The following is an 18,654-nucleotide window of genomic DNA, read 5'->3' on the forward strand; positions in this document are numbered from 1 at the left end:
ACTACTTTCAGAGATACACGTTTCTGTACTGTACAAAATGCACTGTCCCAGAAGCTTGACCAGTGGCATGAATCTGACTTCTACACGCATCGGCATTCACCTAGCACTCCATTTTACATTCATAGCTATTTCAAGATTTTAGTCCTTTCCCACCAACCTAATTTACTTTGCTTTTTCAACCCCCTTCAAAATTCCCAGAGATCCAGCGTCTCGCAGTGAGGCAGAATACACCGCATGCAGCACATTCACGGGAAATACTGTTCTGGTGATGCTGCAGAGATGCAAAGAGAGCGGAGCAGGAGCAAACGGGTTCCTTCCCAGAGTCGCCTGCCTCATCAGCCCACGAGAAGTCAGGTTTATGGATCATCAAACACTAAGTTGTTTTTTTTTTGTAATGCACTCACAGGCAGCCAAGGTCTAATCCGGCTATCCTGCTGTGGATTCATAGATACCTAAATCCCAGACTAGTTCAGTAAGGTGCAACTGCTGGAAGCAATGTTTCATATTGCACCAGCTCCTTGCAGCTTTCAACCTTTTAAATTCCTCCTTGTTTCAGATCATGGTTAAAGCTGGCCCTGCGGAGGCTGATAACTTAAGGACAAGAATTTTGAAATCCAAAATTAATTTCAGTATAGAGGGCTGACATTTGTATTCCAGAGTTAAACCTTTCCAAAGATTTCTTCAGCCGAAAGTGTTTCTGTCCGCAAGGAAGAGATGATGTGTTTAGCTAGTTTGAGCTGGGAGATGGCTTGCACGTGATTCCAACAGCCTAAACTCAAGTTTTTGCCAGCAATAACCAGAGGAGAGCCTTCGCAAAATGCTAAGAAAGCGAAAAATCATCCACTTACCAGCAAGCGTTCATACGTAGCACTATACACTCCTACAGTGATATTCATATCTGCTTTAAATCCTCTTAATGCTCATGCAAGGTAAGTAATAAATTATGTTATTTACTTTATAGATCTGGAAAGAGTAAGGATATGCCTTTGGCATCACAGGCACCCAACAGCAGAGGTGAGGACTGGCATTTCTGGACTGACACCCTGTGGCAATTCCATCAGACCCCGCAACCTCTCACAGATGGGGACGGGGCGGGGGACAGAGGGAGAAACAGCGACGGCAGCTAACTGAAGGATACCATGGCAATCTTTCACCCAGCAATTTATGCACAGATGTATTATTTGAAAACAATAAGCCACCAGATATAAAGTGACCTTCTCTGTGGAGGTGGCACACTGAAGAACATCCAGGAAAGAATGATTATTGAGTGCATGTAGCTAAGCAGGACTGATAATATGAGTCTCTTCTATAAGACCTATTTCACAAACTGTAATTTGAAACGTTCTTTATTTAAAGCAGCAATTACAGTATTGCATTAAAAAAGTGTAACTGACAGGAAAAAGAATTCAAAAGAGCCATAGGCAGGAGGAAAAGATGGGTATTTATGTGAGATTTCCAACTGGCGAGGCATAAAGAACAGAGTCCTGCGATGGAAGTGGTGCCACAGTCATCAGTAGCCGTGTCACTGCACAGGAGAGAGAAACATCCGATACCACAACAGGAGGAGAAGAGAAAGCAAACAAAATTGCTCTAAGGACAGCTGGGTCAAACACCCGGGGGCAAGAAAAAGGCAGTGCAAATGTACATGAGGGAGCGACAAAATGAGAGAAGCAACACAAGTAATGGGAGGTTCGGCCAGGTGCCAGGACAGACCCAGAAAGGGGACAAGTCAGTCTGGCAAAGACTAGGTTTCGTTTCAAATTTGTAACACCTAAGAATACAACTTCTTCTGATAGAAAGTCACTCTTGAAACAAAAAACAATCAGAAAAAATACTTCAAAGCATTATTTAACCCAGAAAAATTAATGAAAAATAAAGGGTTCAAAGTCATTATGTGTTAATATGAGCTGCTCAGAGTCATTTCTTTGTAGCACATAATGGCCAGGCAGCATGCTGAATGTAAAATTTCCTAATAGACCTAGAGGCTTATTTTCAAAAGACAGTTATTCTCAAATCACTTGTAAACATGATTTCCTTTTCTTTTTCTTTCTTATGGCGCTTTCTATGCAAGTGGCCTACAAATGATTAAAGCATCTCTGCATGTAGAAATGTTTTCCCTTATGTTTTCAGATCCTGATTATACCTCTGAAACAGTCTCCGATAGGCAAACACAAGGGCAGACAGGTCCCTCTAAGAATGATAACGTTGAGATAAAGGTAGAAGGGCACTGTTTTACATCGTGATCCGGAATAGCTGCCAGCCAGCACTACCCAGCAACCGCCCTCTGCGTCAGCTGGCCGCGCGCATGGGCTGTGGGAGACAGACGAGTTTGCAACCTTCAGCAGCGTATACCAGACTACTGGGAATAAAATAAGCTACGCACGATGCCGGTGCTTCTGCGTATCATAAGCCAACAAAGTGAAACAGCTCATCAGATCTGAAAGACAGATTCCACTTTGGCTATTTCTTTGTTGTAATTCATTAAAAAAATGAATACCACCAACAGTATCACTGCACATAATGTCACTACACCAATTTTCTGCCTCCAGTTATTGAAGACTGCAAACAGCACAGGCTTAAGACTACAATGAGACATTCTCATGTCTTTAAAAAAGCTCAAAAGGAATGGAAAGAATGATGAGAGCCAAAAGCTTTCAACCATATTCTAAGCAGAGAGAGCAGCAAAACAAAGCAGTCCTGGAGAGAAAGACAGACCAGAATTTATATGAGGGATTATCAGGCATACAGGTTGAATCTGTAGGAGGATGAGGGTAAACACACAGCGAGGAATCAAGATTAGCATTACTGAACTGAATGAGAATTAAAAAATAGCAGTAAGAGAATAATTGATTCTGGAGATTCCAGGCAAATCCACCACAAAGGCTTTTCTTTTCTCCTCCTGTTTTCCTCCTCCTCTCTTCAAAACAGAAGCACTTAATTTGTGCTAAAGGCAGATATATGGCCCCCAAGAATGAGAAAGGTTATTACATTTACTTGAAAGAAGAGCTCAGATAAAGAGCAGCTGTTGGGATGCCTACAAGTGATGCGACGGTTCAGAGGGTGATAGCGTGTTTCCATTTGAACTCTCCACTTTTGCAGAGCTATTTAGAAACTAGCTTGAAATTATAAAAACGCAAAACAAGTAAAATTCCCATTATCGCAAGTTCAAATTTACAGATGTGACTTCATTTTTGTATGGTCTTAAACAGACACAGGGAGATCAATCTTTTGATTGATACAGGCAAAAACTTTACAGTGCATGACAATGCTATGGTGTATAATAGCCTCGTTGCACCCTACGAACAAAAACTAATTAACCTTTGCACCAGCCAGTCCCCTCTAAGCAGTTACTCTGCTCTCATCATGGTTAGCATTAAAAATCCACAGCCACGCCAGCTGCAGAAATTACAAAACCAGTGAGCAAAGTCCAGAGGTGGGTATAAAATGAATACTGAAATAAGGCCACCTTTCAAGCCCGGCTGGTCAAAGGTGCTTTAAGTGTCACGGTGGCCTACAAAAACCATGCCTGATTAAGACTTCACCCTCGAGCTGACTGAGCAGCATGTAAAAGAGGATACTCACCATTTTAGAGTAAAAAGGGAGTCATCTGGCCAATGCATTAGGCAGTCTGTGTGTGCAGGCTCTACGTGTGCTGCATAAAATACTGGGAAACTTTCTGTACTTTGCCAAGTTGAAGCAGCACTTTCAGGCATGTCTTGAATGAAGATTTTTCTTTTCCTCTACGGTGATATTACGAAACAGTGTCTTTCACACCTACCTCTCTCATGACATTGCCACGTATCCTAATGCTACCGTGTAGTTTTTTAAATGTCCAGTTCCTGGAAGAAACTGAGAAGCTAATGCATTAATAATAACCCTGTTTCTGAACACTGGCTCATTGAAAAATCTATGTAAGGAAGCAGAGGCATTATGTATTTGTAATAGCCTTGGGTTTGTCATGCCTTTGGAATTGCTATTTAAGGACACTGACAATGATAATCTGTTTATTAAAAACCTTTTAAGTGATCCACAGTACCTGACCAGCGGCTGAGACACCTTAGGAAGCACCTCCAGATATCAGGAAATGGAGAAGAAATACTGACTGCCCAAATAAGTTGGTGTAAGTGTAGGAAGGTTAGGAACACGCAACCCTGCTCTCGTCTAAAATTTAACAGCCCTCCACCTGCGGCTGCCCCATCTCTCAGCCCCTGGGCAGAAGGCTTCGGGGGACATTCAGACAGTTCTGCCTGCAAAACTTCGAGCAGAAGAGAGAGGGGAAAAAAAGTGGCTCTGAATTTCACAAGTGAGTCATCATGCATTGCTCCTTGTGTTAAAACTAAACAAACAAAACCAAATCCTTTCTGATTTGACCTTCACTTCTGGCTTTAATATCCAACCACTGCCTTCCCCCCCCCCGCCTCCTTTGCCTGGCTACCAGTTCATCATTAGGGCCACAAAAATGATCAGAGGCCTGGAACACCTCTGCTATGAGGAAAGGCTGAGAGAGTTGGGGTTGTTCAGCCTGGAAAAGAGAAGGCTGCGGGGAGACCTTATTGCGGTCTTTCAATACTTAAAGGTGGCCTACGAGAAAGATGGGGATAGTCTTTTAGCAAGGCCTGCTGCAACAGGACAAGGGATAATGGTTTTAAACTAAAAGGAGGGTAGATTTAGACTAGATATAAGGAAGAAATTTTTCACGATGAGGGTGGTGAAACACTGGAACGGGTTGCCCAGAGAGGTGATAGATGCCCTGTCCTTGGAAACATTCAAGGTCCGGCTGGATGGGGCTCTGAGCAACCTGATCCAGTTGAAGATGTCCCTGCCAATTGCAGGGGGGATGGACTGGATGACCTTTAAAGGTCCCTTCCATCCCAAAGCATTCTATGATTCTACGATCTGCAAACAAAGGTGATGGCACAACCTACCAGCCACAGCCACAACACATGGCCAACAGCGTCCTTTCACACCAGGTGGGTGTTGCAAGGGCACAACAGCCTCCATAGCACTCCAGTAAATCCATGCCTGCTTTGATTCCAGGAGGACTTGGCTCACACAGCGATAATCAATTCAATTCTGCTTTTTGTAAAGACTCTTCTTTTCTGAAGCAACCCAGGGTATCCCAGCAGTGGATGCTTTGAATTACAGAGGTGATATTTTCAGTCTACTGTTGCTAATCTATCCCAAATTTTACCTTAAACACTGTGCCTCTCCCAGCCTCTCCCCTCCCACTGCTTCTTTTAATTGGGGAGCCCAAGATTAGGGTCTGTCAGCGCAGCAGAGCTCTAGAGTAGACAACGTCCTCTGGAAACTGGGCTGAGGTTATCAAACTCAGTTCACTTGTGGCCTCATCCAGTTTTGCATCAGGTTCTTCACTAATTCGAAGTTGGTTCATTAGCTCCCTGGGTTAAGGCAGCCCCTGAAGTCAACATTTTCAATCGCTCTAAGTAAGTCTTGATACCAAATTTGGTGAAAATAAAGAAAGATGCTCACTGGGTTAAATGGGCATGCACATGCCAGGAAGTTTGAGTTGTCTTCTCAGTTGTCTTTTCAGTAAGAGCACGTAAGTGTGTCTGTTATTAACAATTACTTACGATGATATGCAAACTTGTACTAAAAAAATAACTTTTAGAAGGCAGAGATTTGTTCAGGGGAAAAGAAAAAAAAAACACCGAAACATTTTCATGCATTCAACTTAAAAAGTGTGATAAAAGCCTCTGAAATAAATAGCACAAAACAGAATAAACCTGCCAAAGGAATAACATTCCAGTGTATCAGAAGACAAAATGCAATAACAAACAGATTTGAAGTGGGATTAGATCTGTTTAAAAAATACATTATCTGTCTACAAAACCAGAATATATTTCAGAAAACAGCAGAGCCCTCTTAAATGAATTTGAGGGAGCAAGAGGTATTAAATGAACAGTTTTCATATGCAGCAAAACTGTGTGTGAACAGCAGGAACTTTCTGCTCCTCACCCCACCCCAGCAGCGAGCAGGCTGGGGGGCACAAGGAGTTGGGAGGGGACACGGCTGGGACAGCTGCCCCCAGTGACCACAGGGCTGTCCCACACCGTATGGCGTCATGCTCAGCATATAAAGAAGGAGGAAGGGGGGCACGTTCGGAATGATGGCGTTTGTCTTCTCAAGTAACCGTTACGCGTGATGGAGCCCTGCTTTCCTGGAGATGGCTGAACCCCTGCCTGCCGATGGGAAGGAGTGAATGAATTCCTTGTTTTGCTTTGCTTGCATGTGTGGCTTTTGCTTTACCTGTTGAACTATCTTAACCCATGAGTTTTCACTTTTACTCTTCTGATTCTCTCCCCGTCCCACTGGGCGCGAGAGAGCGAGAGGCTGTGTGGTACTTAGGTGCCGGCTGGGATTAAACCATGACCTATGCACATCAGGCTAAAGTAGGAGAAACTGTGTGCACAAGCTGATGGGATTTCCTCTCTATATTTAAGTTTTCTGGAGTTAAATGATGGTACTGGTCCCAGCGTTATACACAACGAGGCAAGTTTATGACACACAGACCTTCAAGTTCATTCTGATGGAAACTGCAAAACCCTTGAGAAGTTCTGAACCTCCCCACTCGTGATCTGTGAATGACTTTACGCAGCGCTACTGAGGCTCGATTCTGCAACGTCTCTGATTCCAGCAGAAGTTTCTACACAGAGGACTGACAGAATCCAGTTTTCATTTTCCTGTCATCATTTCTTCAACAGAAAGACTCAGCTGTCTAAGAGTAAGTGTAATGATCAGCCCCAGAAAATGCCGTAGCTACTTTAATTCAAAAATGCAAGGTCATCTCCATGCATGCTCAGGGAGATATTCAGCCTCTGCAGAGGGCCAGCAAGGGATCCATGGGGCTCTTCAGTCATGCTCAAGTGCTCCTATGAAGCTTTAAGTGGTGTTTGGACCACCAGGTGACCCTCTGCACAGGCGTATACTCACTGCAGTGTACCAGGAGTGCCTCGTAAGGAGTGCCCCCTTTATACCGTAGTTAGGATAATTGTAGAAGTGTTTTTCCCATGCAAACCAAATATGAAACAAGAAGTCACGAAGCTGCTCGGACTTCTGGAAGTTTGAACAGTTTGCCTTTTCCTGAACTGATAATCACCTGTGCTCAAGAGGCTGGGCGGGTTTCGCGTGGTCACCTGTTGCCTACCTATTACTGCTAAGAACAAGCAAAGCCGTTCCCAGGCAGCATGCGCAAGAAAAAGAAGGAAAAAAATAAAAATGTACCTCATAATGATTATTAAAGTTCCATTCTTTCATTTGCAAGAACTCACATTTTAAAGAAAGAAGAAATGAGTATCAGGAGATAAGGAACCATTAATGAGCCCTCTGCCTTGGTTTCAATTACACTATGAAATTAATTTAATGCACTTTAAGAATACAAGAGGTAATCGCTCTCTCTTGGTAAGAGGTTTCAATTTTCTCTAATAAAGTGTCAATATAAATATGTTGCTTTAAGACAGGGAGAACAAGTCAGTTAATTCAGAAAGAATGGGACATATTAAAACAAATGCTAGCAAGGAAACCAAATAGCAAAACTAATAAATAAACTAGCTGAATGAAAATTGTATGGCAGAGAGCTGGTAAATCGGGGTTTAATTAGAAACTTATTTTTAAAGAGTGTTTTATGGTAATGTTACACATCCAAGTGACTAATGCTGTGAAGGACAACATTTCTCCAGTAATTTAAAAAAAGAGGAGTAGCCCATATGAGGACAGATGGTTATGGCTGGAAGTGGTAAGAAATCTGAGACCAACAAACCTGAAAATAAATACATACGTAGATACAAAAGGTTAATAACACTTGTGGATTTAAAACATGCTGGCAAAACGTGAAATGGCTACACAGACTGGACAAACGCAGAGAGCTTTCTGATGGATTGTCAAATGTTACCACAGCAAAGGCTGACGATGAGTCCCTGCCACTGGCATCAGCCAACCCTTACACTGAGACACTGGATGGAGGAACATGAGCTCAACAGATGTGCTTGCCCAGCTGGGCATCTATTAGCTCTGCTTTAGAGGATGCGCTCCTGGTGTCATGACCTACTGCTCTGAAATGCTGACACCCCGCCTCGCCCCGACATTGAATAAGCCAATACACGAACATTTGAGAGATCTTTCTTGCGACCACAAGAATCAAGTTCATCTGAACAGGAGCAGCAGGCAGAAAACCATGCAGAAGAGCGCACCGCCGGGAGAGATGGGAAGCAGCTCCTGCATGGAGCTGAGCTGAACTGAAAGGGGGTTGATCTGAACCGTCTATTTCTGGCTAAAAGGGAAGGAGAGAAAACTGGGAAATCTCCAAAACTCTCTTTAATGGACTAAAACACTTTTTAAAGAGATGTCTAGTTTCATTTTCTTGGTTTTGAGGCAATGGGACATACAAAGCAAATTGCCTCCCAGTCTGCTGAAGTAGCAGCCTCATGCATCTCTCAAGTAATTAAAGCCACTCAGCTTCTGAACAGGTGCCTTGCAGCAACACCCAGGATGTGTTTTAATCCCCCAGTAACACACTGCCTAACACATTTTATTGCCTCATTACTCCCACACTCACGTTTACTGCCCTTGTTAATCCAGTACTTCAAGAGAATACTTGCTTTGCTTAAACATGTCTTGATCCTAATCTTCCTGTCATTGGTGTAAATCAGAACTCATTTCACTAACGTTAATGGAGCTACTGCAGTGTCAAATGTCTAGGAATAGAAAAATTAGGCCTATAGCCCAAAATGAACATTTAGTCTGGCACCAGTAGTATGTATTTATTTTCTTGCGTCAAAACAAAATATGCTTTTTCTCTGGTACCAACTCAAAGCGGAGCTTTTAAGCTGTCACTGTTGAGATTAGACCCCACTCCAAAAAAGGTGGTTTTTTTTCTCCTGACTCTTACCAAAGACACCACAGTGGTATCTTTGCTAGCAGCTCTGGAGATTTCGTTCAAGGCAGACCACAGGTTCGCTCATTCTCTCCACAGAAAGACAACGATGCACATAAAGGCGCATACAGGGCGATGTCATTAAAGATAATCAATATAATGAGTAGACAGAAGACAGCACAGACACAGTAGGTCAGCTAGAAGATCCCAGCTATCAGCCTTTGATCAGGTCACAATGTAATTATCGTTTCACGAGTGTCTCTGTCCATTGCCGCACAGCGGGGAGAGGGCAGATACAACACCCCGCTTCAGGGGCTGGGACGTGGAGTGTCTGAGTCCTTCTGTTCATATGGAGTTAATGTATGGTGGGAATTCAGCCTCATGACATATGGAAATCTGAAACTATGGGAAAGCTCCAAACCACAGAACCACAGTGTTCAGCTATTGCTCAGCTGCTTATACTTCACAGGTGCCAGCAATGGAAGATACTGTTACATTATCAAGACCACAAATTCCCTTGTGATGCTACCTTTCTTGTGAGCTGCAGGCCATATTGTACCCTTCCAGAGCTAAAACTGCATAAAATTAGCCACAGCTGTGCATATTCCACTGTCCTTGCTAATGGTCAGGCACTGAGAAATACAACATTGCAATTCACAGAGTGAAGACAAGGAAAAAAAAAAATCCACAGAGATTTCCACACTCCATGTATAGAAATAAGACATCTGCCTATAAATCAAAAGTGATATCCATTGAGACAGGGAGAACACTAGAACTACCATCACTTCTTGTCCTTTTCCATTCATGTCAATCAAGAAAAATCCTAAAGAATAAGATCACCAAAAAACAGTGGCTCTAGGCATCCTCAGGCTCTACCCATCCCTTCTGTATCTCTTAGCAAATTAATATTAGTAAGAGATCCTTTTTAAAAAAGAGATGACTTTCAGAAACGACAGGATGAGGGTAGCTTATTGACCCTTCCTGGTGACCTAACAGGTTAATGAAAATTAAATCGGTTTGCAGAAGTCAACTCAAGGTCAAACACTTATGTGACTCTTTTCTGAAGTACTCAAATCAGGCAGTGCAAATCAAAAGGTCATGCAAGAATGGGACTTTTCAAGCTACACAGGTTTTTATTTTTCTTTGAATAGTGACAGAGCAAAATCTTTTCTGCTAGCATGACAACATTCTTCCAACCTTTTTCAACTCCAGAAAAAGGAACAACTGAAATGAAAAAAACTACAGGTTTCAAAAACTGCATTATTCCAGTCTCTCTGATCTCACGAAGTGACCTCTAGTCATGCTCTGGGAAAACCCTGGGGAGACTCATTTCACCCGGACTCATCCTACCCAGTCCTGTTCTTTCTCTTTCTACCACCAGAAAGCCAAAATAAGGTATCCAAAATGGTCAGTTCACTACCAGCTGGAAAAACTGAGGAGGAAGGAGGGGAGACTGAGACACATAGAACGTTTGTAACCCAGAGAAATGAATTAAATACAGATTTTACGAGGAACTTTTAGAAAGGAAAGCAACAAGAGGATATGGGAAGCACCAGAGCCACAGATGAAAGGGAGAAAGGGGAGAAATGGCTCATCCTCCTTGGCTTTCAGTGGTGACACAACTGCTTACAGCCCTACCGGTTTGCATATCAGGTCTCAGCAGTGAAAACAGCTGCATGGGCAGGAACTTCATGCAGCACCCGCCATCCCAGTACATGGTTTTCTGTAACAGACTGGGAGGTGTCTCCATATAAAGATGAAAAAAGTCCTCTTCTGCTACCCAGCAACTGTTAGGTGGGGCTTCTTTGATCCCTCTCAACTCCACTGTAAGTGCAGATGCAGAAGTGATCAGGAGAAAGTACCTAGAAGTAATTAACTTCTGTTACTGCCACAAGACAGACAGAAGTGAAAAGAATGGAAAAAGTGAGATGGTGCCTCAAAGAAAAAAGAGTCGTAGGTTCCTGCCAGTTTTTGTTCAACTCTGGAAAGACTCCACAGGCAGTAATGTGTGCATAATTCCACATTTCAGCAAAGCAGCAAGAGCACAAGATGCAACCCTGAGTTTTGGAAATGGAGAGCTACCTGTAGTACGGCCCACGGCAATTACCCTACCATTTCCTTACAGCTCATTTTGAGACTATGACTTGTGTTGAAGAAGTCTCTTTACAGCTACTCTTCTGTTTGTGTTACAAGTAAATTGGTTTCCGACACCTTTGCTGGCAAAGGAGCCCCTGGGGTGATTTTGAAGTCCTTAGAAGAGTTAAAAGCAACTCTAAACTCCAAGAAGGAACCTGGACATTGCCATCCCCAGTCCCTCAAGAGCTACACCTTGCGAAGCAACCTGGGGATCGGAGCATTGCATCTGAACAATATTTGTCTTGGGTTTGCTCAGTCTGGTCTATTTGACTTATCAGTTTGATCTATTCTGAACTAATTGCAATAAAAATAAGGAGTGTACTCTACTCTGTTGAGTTATACCATGAGAACGGTGTGATGTAAGAATTGTGCCCCGTTGTGTTCAAGGTTAGGCTCATGCGAGATCTCCTCGTACTTATCTACTTTATACAGTTGTGGAGAGAACAAAGCTAATAGGAAGCTCTTTCAGTGACATTCTGCCAGTAGCAAGAACAGTCCTCAGGACAGGAAAGCTGTCGGCAGAATAAAGGAAAGGAGGAACCACAGGGAGACAGATACCCTGCCTTAAAAAAATAAAGAGTCCACACATACAGTGTAGTGGTTCTGGAAATTTTTGTTCTGCCTTTGTAATCTTTCTTAAAAAAAAAAAAAAAAGAAAGAAAGAAAGAAAAGAAAGAGGCTTGTTCTTTTTCTTTGAATAGTAACTGTAATCAAGTTGTGTCACCACTGCAGCTTTTACGTTACTGGCATTGTGCTTTGCAGGAAAAGGAGACCCACATACCTTTTGTTGCCAGCCGGACACAGTTGATTTTTGTTTCCTGAAAAACAAACAAACAAAAAAAATAGGAAAACATCAAGGTGTGTAATTTGACCATCTACAATACACATACATGCCTTTAATAAGATACTAAAAGAAATAAGCATTTTTCTTACACTTCATCTCTGAAAACACCACCAACAGTTCTAGTTGCATAAAACACTCCATACTAATGGACTTGCATACCGCAGCTTCTCTAACTGTTGAGAAGTTAAGAGTGACAACATGTTTTTCCACACTCGATGTGTGAGTGATGGGTCCCGTGTAACTGCCTGATTAACTCACGGAATTTACCAGTTAAATGACCTGATCTTTAATAGGCAGACAAGCCTTGGGTCAAAAGTACATGCAACTGTACATCTAATTTTCATGCACCATTACTGCAAATTTTGCAAATTGGGTATTTATTTAAACACATGGCAAACAGACACCAAAGTAGTCATTTGAATATTTCAGCTCTCTGATATGTATGTGAAGCAAAACAGCATGCTGTATGGCTAGCCCTGCCAAATGAGCTATTCAAACACAACCCACACCACTGCAGTTTTTCATTGCAGAGCTGGGATAAAACCCAATGCTTTTGTTCAATCCACCTCAGAGCCCGCAGATCTGCGTAAACAGGAGTTTGGATCGGAACAGCAATGTTGTATTTGGCTTAACTAAAAGCTCGAACTCGGCAGCCCTCTCAGGCCACTTCTGCTGAAAACACATCCTTTCTGGTATCCCCAGTTCCTCATTCTACAGCCCTTGCTGGCATGGATTGCTTCTGTCCGATGCATGATTCCCGTCCAAACCTTAATGTGTTGCTTTGGTTAAAAAGCTGACTTTGTCAGGCACTAATCTGCTGCAGGGTTTTCTTAGCACTTGATGTCTTTACATGCTCTTGAACATGTCTCAGGTGTAACGAATACTGCATAAATTACTGTGCGTAACAATGCTACATTAGTATGGATGCTGTCGTCTGTGCTCTGGGAACAACAGCCTAGCAAATGCACTGCTGAGCACCTCATTCCATCCTCAAGCACTAAGATGAACACTGCGAAAGCCTGAATTTGCTCTTGGAGAAAATCTGTTCTACCTGCTACAGACCGTCCCGGCCTGAGCAGAAAAACACGCTCCCATCGTCCCTTCCTCCTCGCTTCCTCACGTTGCACGTAGGAAGGGGACAATTGCAGGATCCACACTGGGAAAATGCAAGAGCGATTCCCTCTGATCCCTTTCTATGCATTCCTCAAGATACAAGTCAGCCACACTGTCTGGATACAAGTAACCTTGCACGTAGTCTAAAAACAACAAAATATTCAGGACAAACTGCCCCTTTGTTGATTTTGCCTTCAGACTGCCTTAAGGAAGTCCTGGATCACCGAGGACGAAGCGTGTCTGGGTCATCCTTCCCAGCCACACAGCCCCCAGCGCCGGACTGAAGCACTGTTTATCCCAGCAAACCAGAGGCATCTCTCTTTGATGCACTGACTCCTCTCTCCCTCAAAAATCACCTCCTCTACACAACCTGTACAACCGTCGGCACTGCAAAGTCAACGTAACTGTACAATAGAGCTCCTCATTCATCTCTGCCTCATGTATAATCAGCTCGAATTGCCAGCTATTCTTGAAATCCAAAATCTTTATTACTAGTGATGATATATGAAGCAGGAAAAACATAGCTTTATTTTCAGAGCACTGCCTCAGCACATAATGCTGGGAATTTTAAGATAGGTGGATTCTGATGTAGTTTACAATCTAAGACAAGGTGACCTGGAAAATCAGTGATGAAAAACAAAATAAATAAAAAATATCAAGAGAGCATTTTTGCAGTCTAAAAGTAGGTGGACACTTCCTCACATTTTGTTGTGGAATTTTTTTTTCTGTATTTGTTGCTTTCTGCTAGCTTCAAAGTGCAACAAAAAGCTGGAGAAATGAGTCAATGTTGAGAAAAGAAGAGGTGAGAAAACAAAAACTGAAATCTTGTTAATGATGCTGTAACTGATCTCATTTGAGCATGTGCATATTCCTGCACGTTACCCTCCCACAGGGTAATTTGGGAAGACAGGATGCAGTGTGTTCTGTTTGCATCTACAGCTACTAATTGCTGCATTTAGCACAGACAATCATAGTTATTAGAAGACCATCATCTGGCACTGCCAAAAGCAAGGGCAATCAATCACTAGAGGAACAAGACATCTGGACTTCAGAACTTCATTTCAAATTGCATCTTCTGAGAAGGAAAACATAAAAGAAACCTGCACAGACACCAGACGTCCAGCTATTAGGGATGCTAAAGTTTAAAGACTTGAACTTAGTCCATATTCCTGATTAGGGCTGATTATTCCATCGATTTCCATTGATCACCTCGTTGATCAACCCACTGCTCATCTCTTAAAATCTCATAAAAATGAGATGTCTTTAAATTTACTCTATTTTTCTTTGATTGATGCTGAGAATTGTGAGTTTGTATGAACTTTTCTATAAAGAAAGAGAATACATAAACACAGGGTTTGTTTTTTTTTTTTTTTAAAAAAACAGTAAAACCATTTTCCCACAGTGACATTTGTTTTCTGAAAAATACTACTTTTGATTCAGACAAGGTGCTTTCCTGCCCACAGAAAAGCAAGATGCTTCTGTTTGGCCAATAGTAAAGCAAGAATAAACAACATAGGTAATTCTCAGTTATCCATCCAGATGGCTTAAAGCAATTATAAGAAAAATAATGAAATAAAGAGATAATTAAAAAGTTGTAAAAAACCAAAAATAATTTCCCCACATTTCAGTCTCCGTGTTGTTTCTGAACGTTCTTTCAAATGCTGTGATACCTAATTCCCATTTTATGATATCACAGAAGTTTTACAAGGCCTTATGTCTACAACAATCTTAATCATGACCCAAGATCCTACATGTTCAGCATAAGATATCGGTGTCGTATTATGGCTGAAGTCACAGGAATAATTCAATTTAAGATCCCACGAGCACTACTACTTCAGCTCTGTATCACTGCCAGGTTACGGCAGACATTTTCTACCCAAACAGTAACAGACCAATGTAGGCATATTTTAACCAAGATCCTGGAATAGGAAAACACTGCGTGAATACATCCTACAGCTCCTGATCCAACCATCATTTTCCATCATGTTCGTATCCAGAAAGCTTACAGTGTATTAAGTAAATTGTTAGTAAATTAACTAATTTTTTAAGTCCATACACCCTGGACATAGACGAGGTGAGGACCGTGTTCGGGAGTGCTGGCAGGCTGTTCCGGAGGGCAGACCCGGGCCTGCGCCCAGACCGCGCTGCGGAGGACACAAAGTGTGCCGAGGGGCTGGGCAAGCCCTCTCTGCCAACACAGCTCACGCACGCAGGCTTGAAACTACACACCATCAGCCTGTTTCAGCATCCCTCTGAACTTTCAGGGGGTTTTTAAACATTCCTTTAATATAGTTTGCTTCTTCCTTTTTCAAAAAAAAAGGGAGCTGATGTTGTCTACTAATTATTTAGGTTCCTAAACACACATTTCACACAAGTACACTGGATGATAACAAGATAAGTTCTGCCTCTGTCTCTTTAGTGTTTGGATGGGAACAATTTTCTGCAGAAAAGGGCTATGAGGGCAGCAGGACATATGTTTATGTGACAGCTGCATCTTCACAACCTAAAAGGGCAAATGATTTTTTTTTCTTTTCTTTTAAAATGACAGCTTGTTGTTTACAGACTACGAACAACAATAAAAGAAGCAGAGCTTTTTCAGCCATCTGTTTTCACACCCACAGTTTTTTCTTTCCTTTACTATTATTATGACTTTGCATTAGTTAAACAGCGCTTGCCTCGTCTGAAGAACCACCTGCCAGCACCGCTGAGACCTGCTGTCCCCACGCCCACCGTTCGGGGCTGCCCTGCAACCGCCACGGTTTCATCAGGCAGCTCAAATCGGGGACAGGCAATTTTAACTTTCGCTGCTGCACAGACAAGACAAGGAATTACCGATCTCCCACTTGGCCTCAGTGTCAACGCCAGCTCCCTGCGTCCCAGAGCTATACGCTGAGCATACTTGTTGGCAACCTGCTTCACAAAGGACAGAAACCATGGTTCTGTCCACTGAACATCCTAAGGAATTGGGTTTTTTTTGGTCCTCAACAAATTTTGCTCCAGTTCAGAAGAGCTCTAGGTCACGTGTTTGTTTTTTATCCCTCTGAAGCCAACTGTTTGCTGCCTTTAAAGTGAACCACGTGCATATGTCTGTGCAGGGTCAATCATCTCCCCTGTAATTGCTATTGCCAGCTTAAGGAAACTGTTAATTCTCCAAGAGACTAAGCTAAACCTAGTATTGCCTTTCCAATTCTCAGCTATTTTTAGTATCTCATTTGGAGAAGGGAGGTTTAACAAAGTGGTTAGGGATTTTATTATTTACAATAGAAAGTTATTTCAATGATATGTAGTTAATCATTGAACACCCATACCTCCCAAACTCTCAAATGTGATGTAGAGTGGAGGATTTTATTTACGCTGTTGACAGAACTATCAAGAAAACCCTCAGGTCCACACACTCTGGCCCAAGATGGCCAACCAGATGTGGAAAGAGGGGCTTACAAAGAGTGAAGTGCTTCCACAGCTGCTTTATTTCTGCCCCAGCAGCTCCAACATGAGATTAAGAAGCAGTAAACATATGTGAACAAAACTGTACACCCAAAATCCTACTGAACACAGAGCTCCTCAAAGCTGTTGAACAGTTCACAGAAGCAACGCAGGCAGCCTTGGTGCCACTTCATTTTTCAGAACGGGGCTCGTGCTGAACTGAAGTACCTCACTGTTTTTTTCGTGGGCCATCTCCACAGGGATGAATCCCACCTCTCTGTTGACAGCTCTAGCCATACCTCCAAAACATCCCAGAAGAATGTTGCATACTGCAAGTAGACCTGTCAGCATCTAGAAATCCAGCCCGAAGTCCCCTGATAATAATGAACTGCCTGATTGTGCATGTAGTACAAGTCATTAGAGAGGAAAAAAATCAATAAGAATCTCTGTAGAGTCTATCATTCCCTCAAAAATAATATTCTCATTGATTCCTGTGGTGCTACTTTTCACAATTCTGGCCTGAAAACATCATTCACCTGTTGGACCACCAGGCTGCAGGAGCAGCTGGCAGCATCCCCCACATCATCTCCTGCTGTGTTACAAAGGCTCCTGCCTTATCTCCCATTTAGAGGAAAAATGGCCAAGAGTTATTGATTGCAACTGTGCTGTTACAGATTTCATTTTATCTCAATGAGGTAAAATGCAACTGCAGGAAGGATTTTTAGGAAGCTCTGGTTTCTGAGCTGCTCAAAAATTCAGGCAGCCAAAGAATTCTCCCCGTTTGCCCGTGCGGCTGGATCACTAACCAGAGACTGTCACCTACGATGACCCAGAAAAAGAACTTGGGGACAATAAAACCTGCAACATTTGACTTTGATTATCAAGTCGGTATAAGAGAATAACACAGTGTTGCCACCTTGGCCTCACCTTTCAGAGGGTTAAAGACTGAAAGGGCTGCTGTTTTAAAGGGGTGAGCTGAGGGAGGCTTTTCAGACACAAAACGTCATGCTCTGTCAGGCAGCCATCCGTAGCGGGCGGCACCAGGACAACCAGCGAACCTCAGTTAACCACCTGGCTGGCTGCAGCAGCGTGCGGGGAGATCCTGCCAGCGGAGAGCGCAGCCACCCGTCCGTTCTTCTTCCTGTGTCACGCCTTGTGCTAACTCCGTCTAACAATTAATCGGTAACTAACGGTGCTTCTCACCCCCACAGTTACAAAGCCCGGAGCTTCTGTTTCCTTTTTCTCTTTTTTCCCCTCTTACTTCAAACTCTGACACATTTCAGTTGTTCAGCATCTGGCTTTCAACAGTCCCTAGGAGGGAAGTTCACACAATTTGGAAGCGTTCTGTAGCACAACGCTGAAAACCATTCTGTTTCACACATGTTCTACTTAGACCCCTGTCTGGAAGCAACCCCACGTTGACCAAACTTCATGCAACTGTCCACAGAAAAGAATTCAGCCAGCTACAGCGAACTCATTCAAACTCTCAAACAACAAGTACAACATTGCACAAGAGAAGGCAGAAAAGCTCATGATCTGATTTTGCAGCAATTTGCCACACTTGTTTTGCATCCAGCTGTTAATTACGTTCCTTTCACTGTAACAATCACGGCTAATGGCTGCAGAGCAGACGAGAACACCAAATGAGCACAACCCTCCGCGTACAGAGGAGCTGAAACAATGCACAACTCCTGTAACACTTCTACCTCCTCCTAATCAAGCTTTTTGACCAAATGCAGAATGTTTCTTCAAATTAAGCTTTCCCCAGAGTCCTACATTTCCAAAGGAAGATGTTCTGGTTCACCGCACAAAGGTTTCTTATTGCAGGTTCCAGGTGTGGAAAGCAGCTTCATCATTCCACAACTGTCAGTGATTAATGAAACTATAGAATATCCTAATTAAAAAGTGAGTGGCAATGTTCTGTTAAGTTTTTCATGTGCAAGGGAACATAAGGCTATATTTTAATTGTGCTAAATTGTTACTGTTTCAGATTTTTTGCAGATGTGCATTATCAAAAGTGCCACATTGCAGCTATAATTATTAGAAGGCTTTACAAAGACCAGTCAAAGCTGCTCAGGTTATAGACATAAGTGAAAACCCAGAACACTCTTAAATACAAATTCTACCTGTACACAATTCTGGGAATGACACAAAACTTATTATTTACAGCTGCAAAAGACTGGATGAAAATCAGCCCCTAATGTTTGAAATGTGGGGCTTAAGGATTTTATCCAGAAACAAAAAGCAC

The 18,654-nt window shown here is 42.6% G+C and overlaps 1 protein-coding gene across 1 annotated transcript in view; it reads right to left on the minus strand.

Annotated features, from left to right (window-relative positions):
- PTPRT (protein tyrosine phosphatase receptor type T) overlaps positions 1–18,654 on the minus strand; it is a gene marked incomplete at both ends in the record, with an annotated part of 468,324 nt that overhangs the window by 73,599 nt on the left and 376,071 nt on the right. Inside the window, one exon of the mRNA XM_082325617.1 lies at positions 11,808–11,844. Coding sequence (XP_082181743.1) covers positions 11,808–11,844 — 37 coding nt within the window. The remainder of the gene's footprint in view (positions 1–11,807; positions 11,845–18,654) is intronic.

Source organism: Platalea leucorodia (assembly GCF_965183815.1).
Source record: "Platalea leucorodia genome assembly, chromosome: 13".
In the NCBI taxonomy this organism is placed as follows: domain Eukaryota; kingdom Metazoa; phylum Chordata; class Aves; order Pelecaniformes; family Threskiornithidae; genus Platalea; species Platalea leucorodia.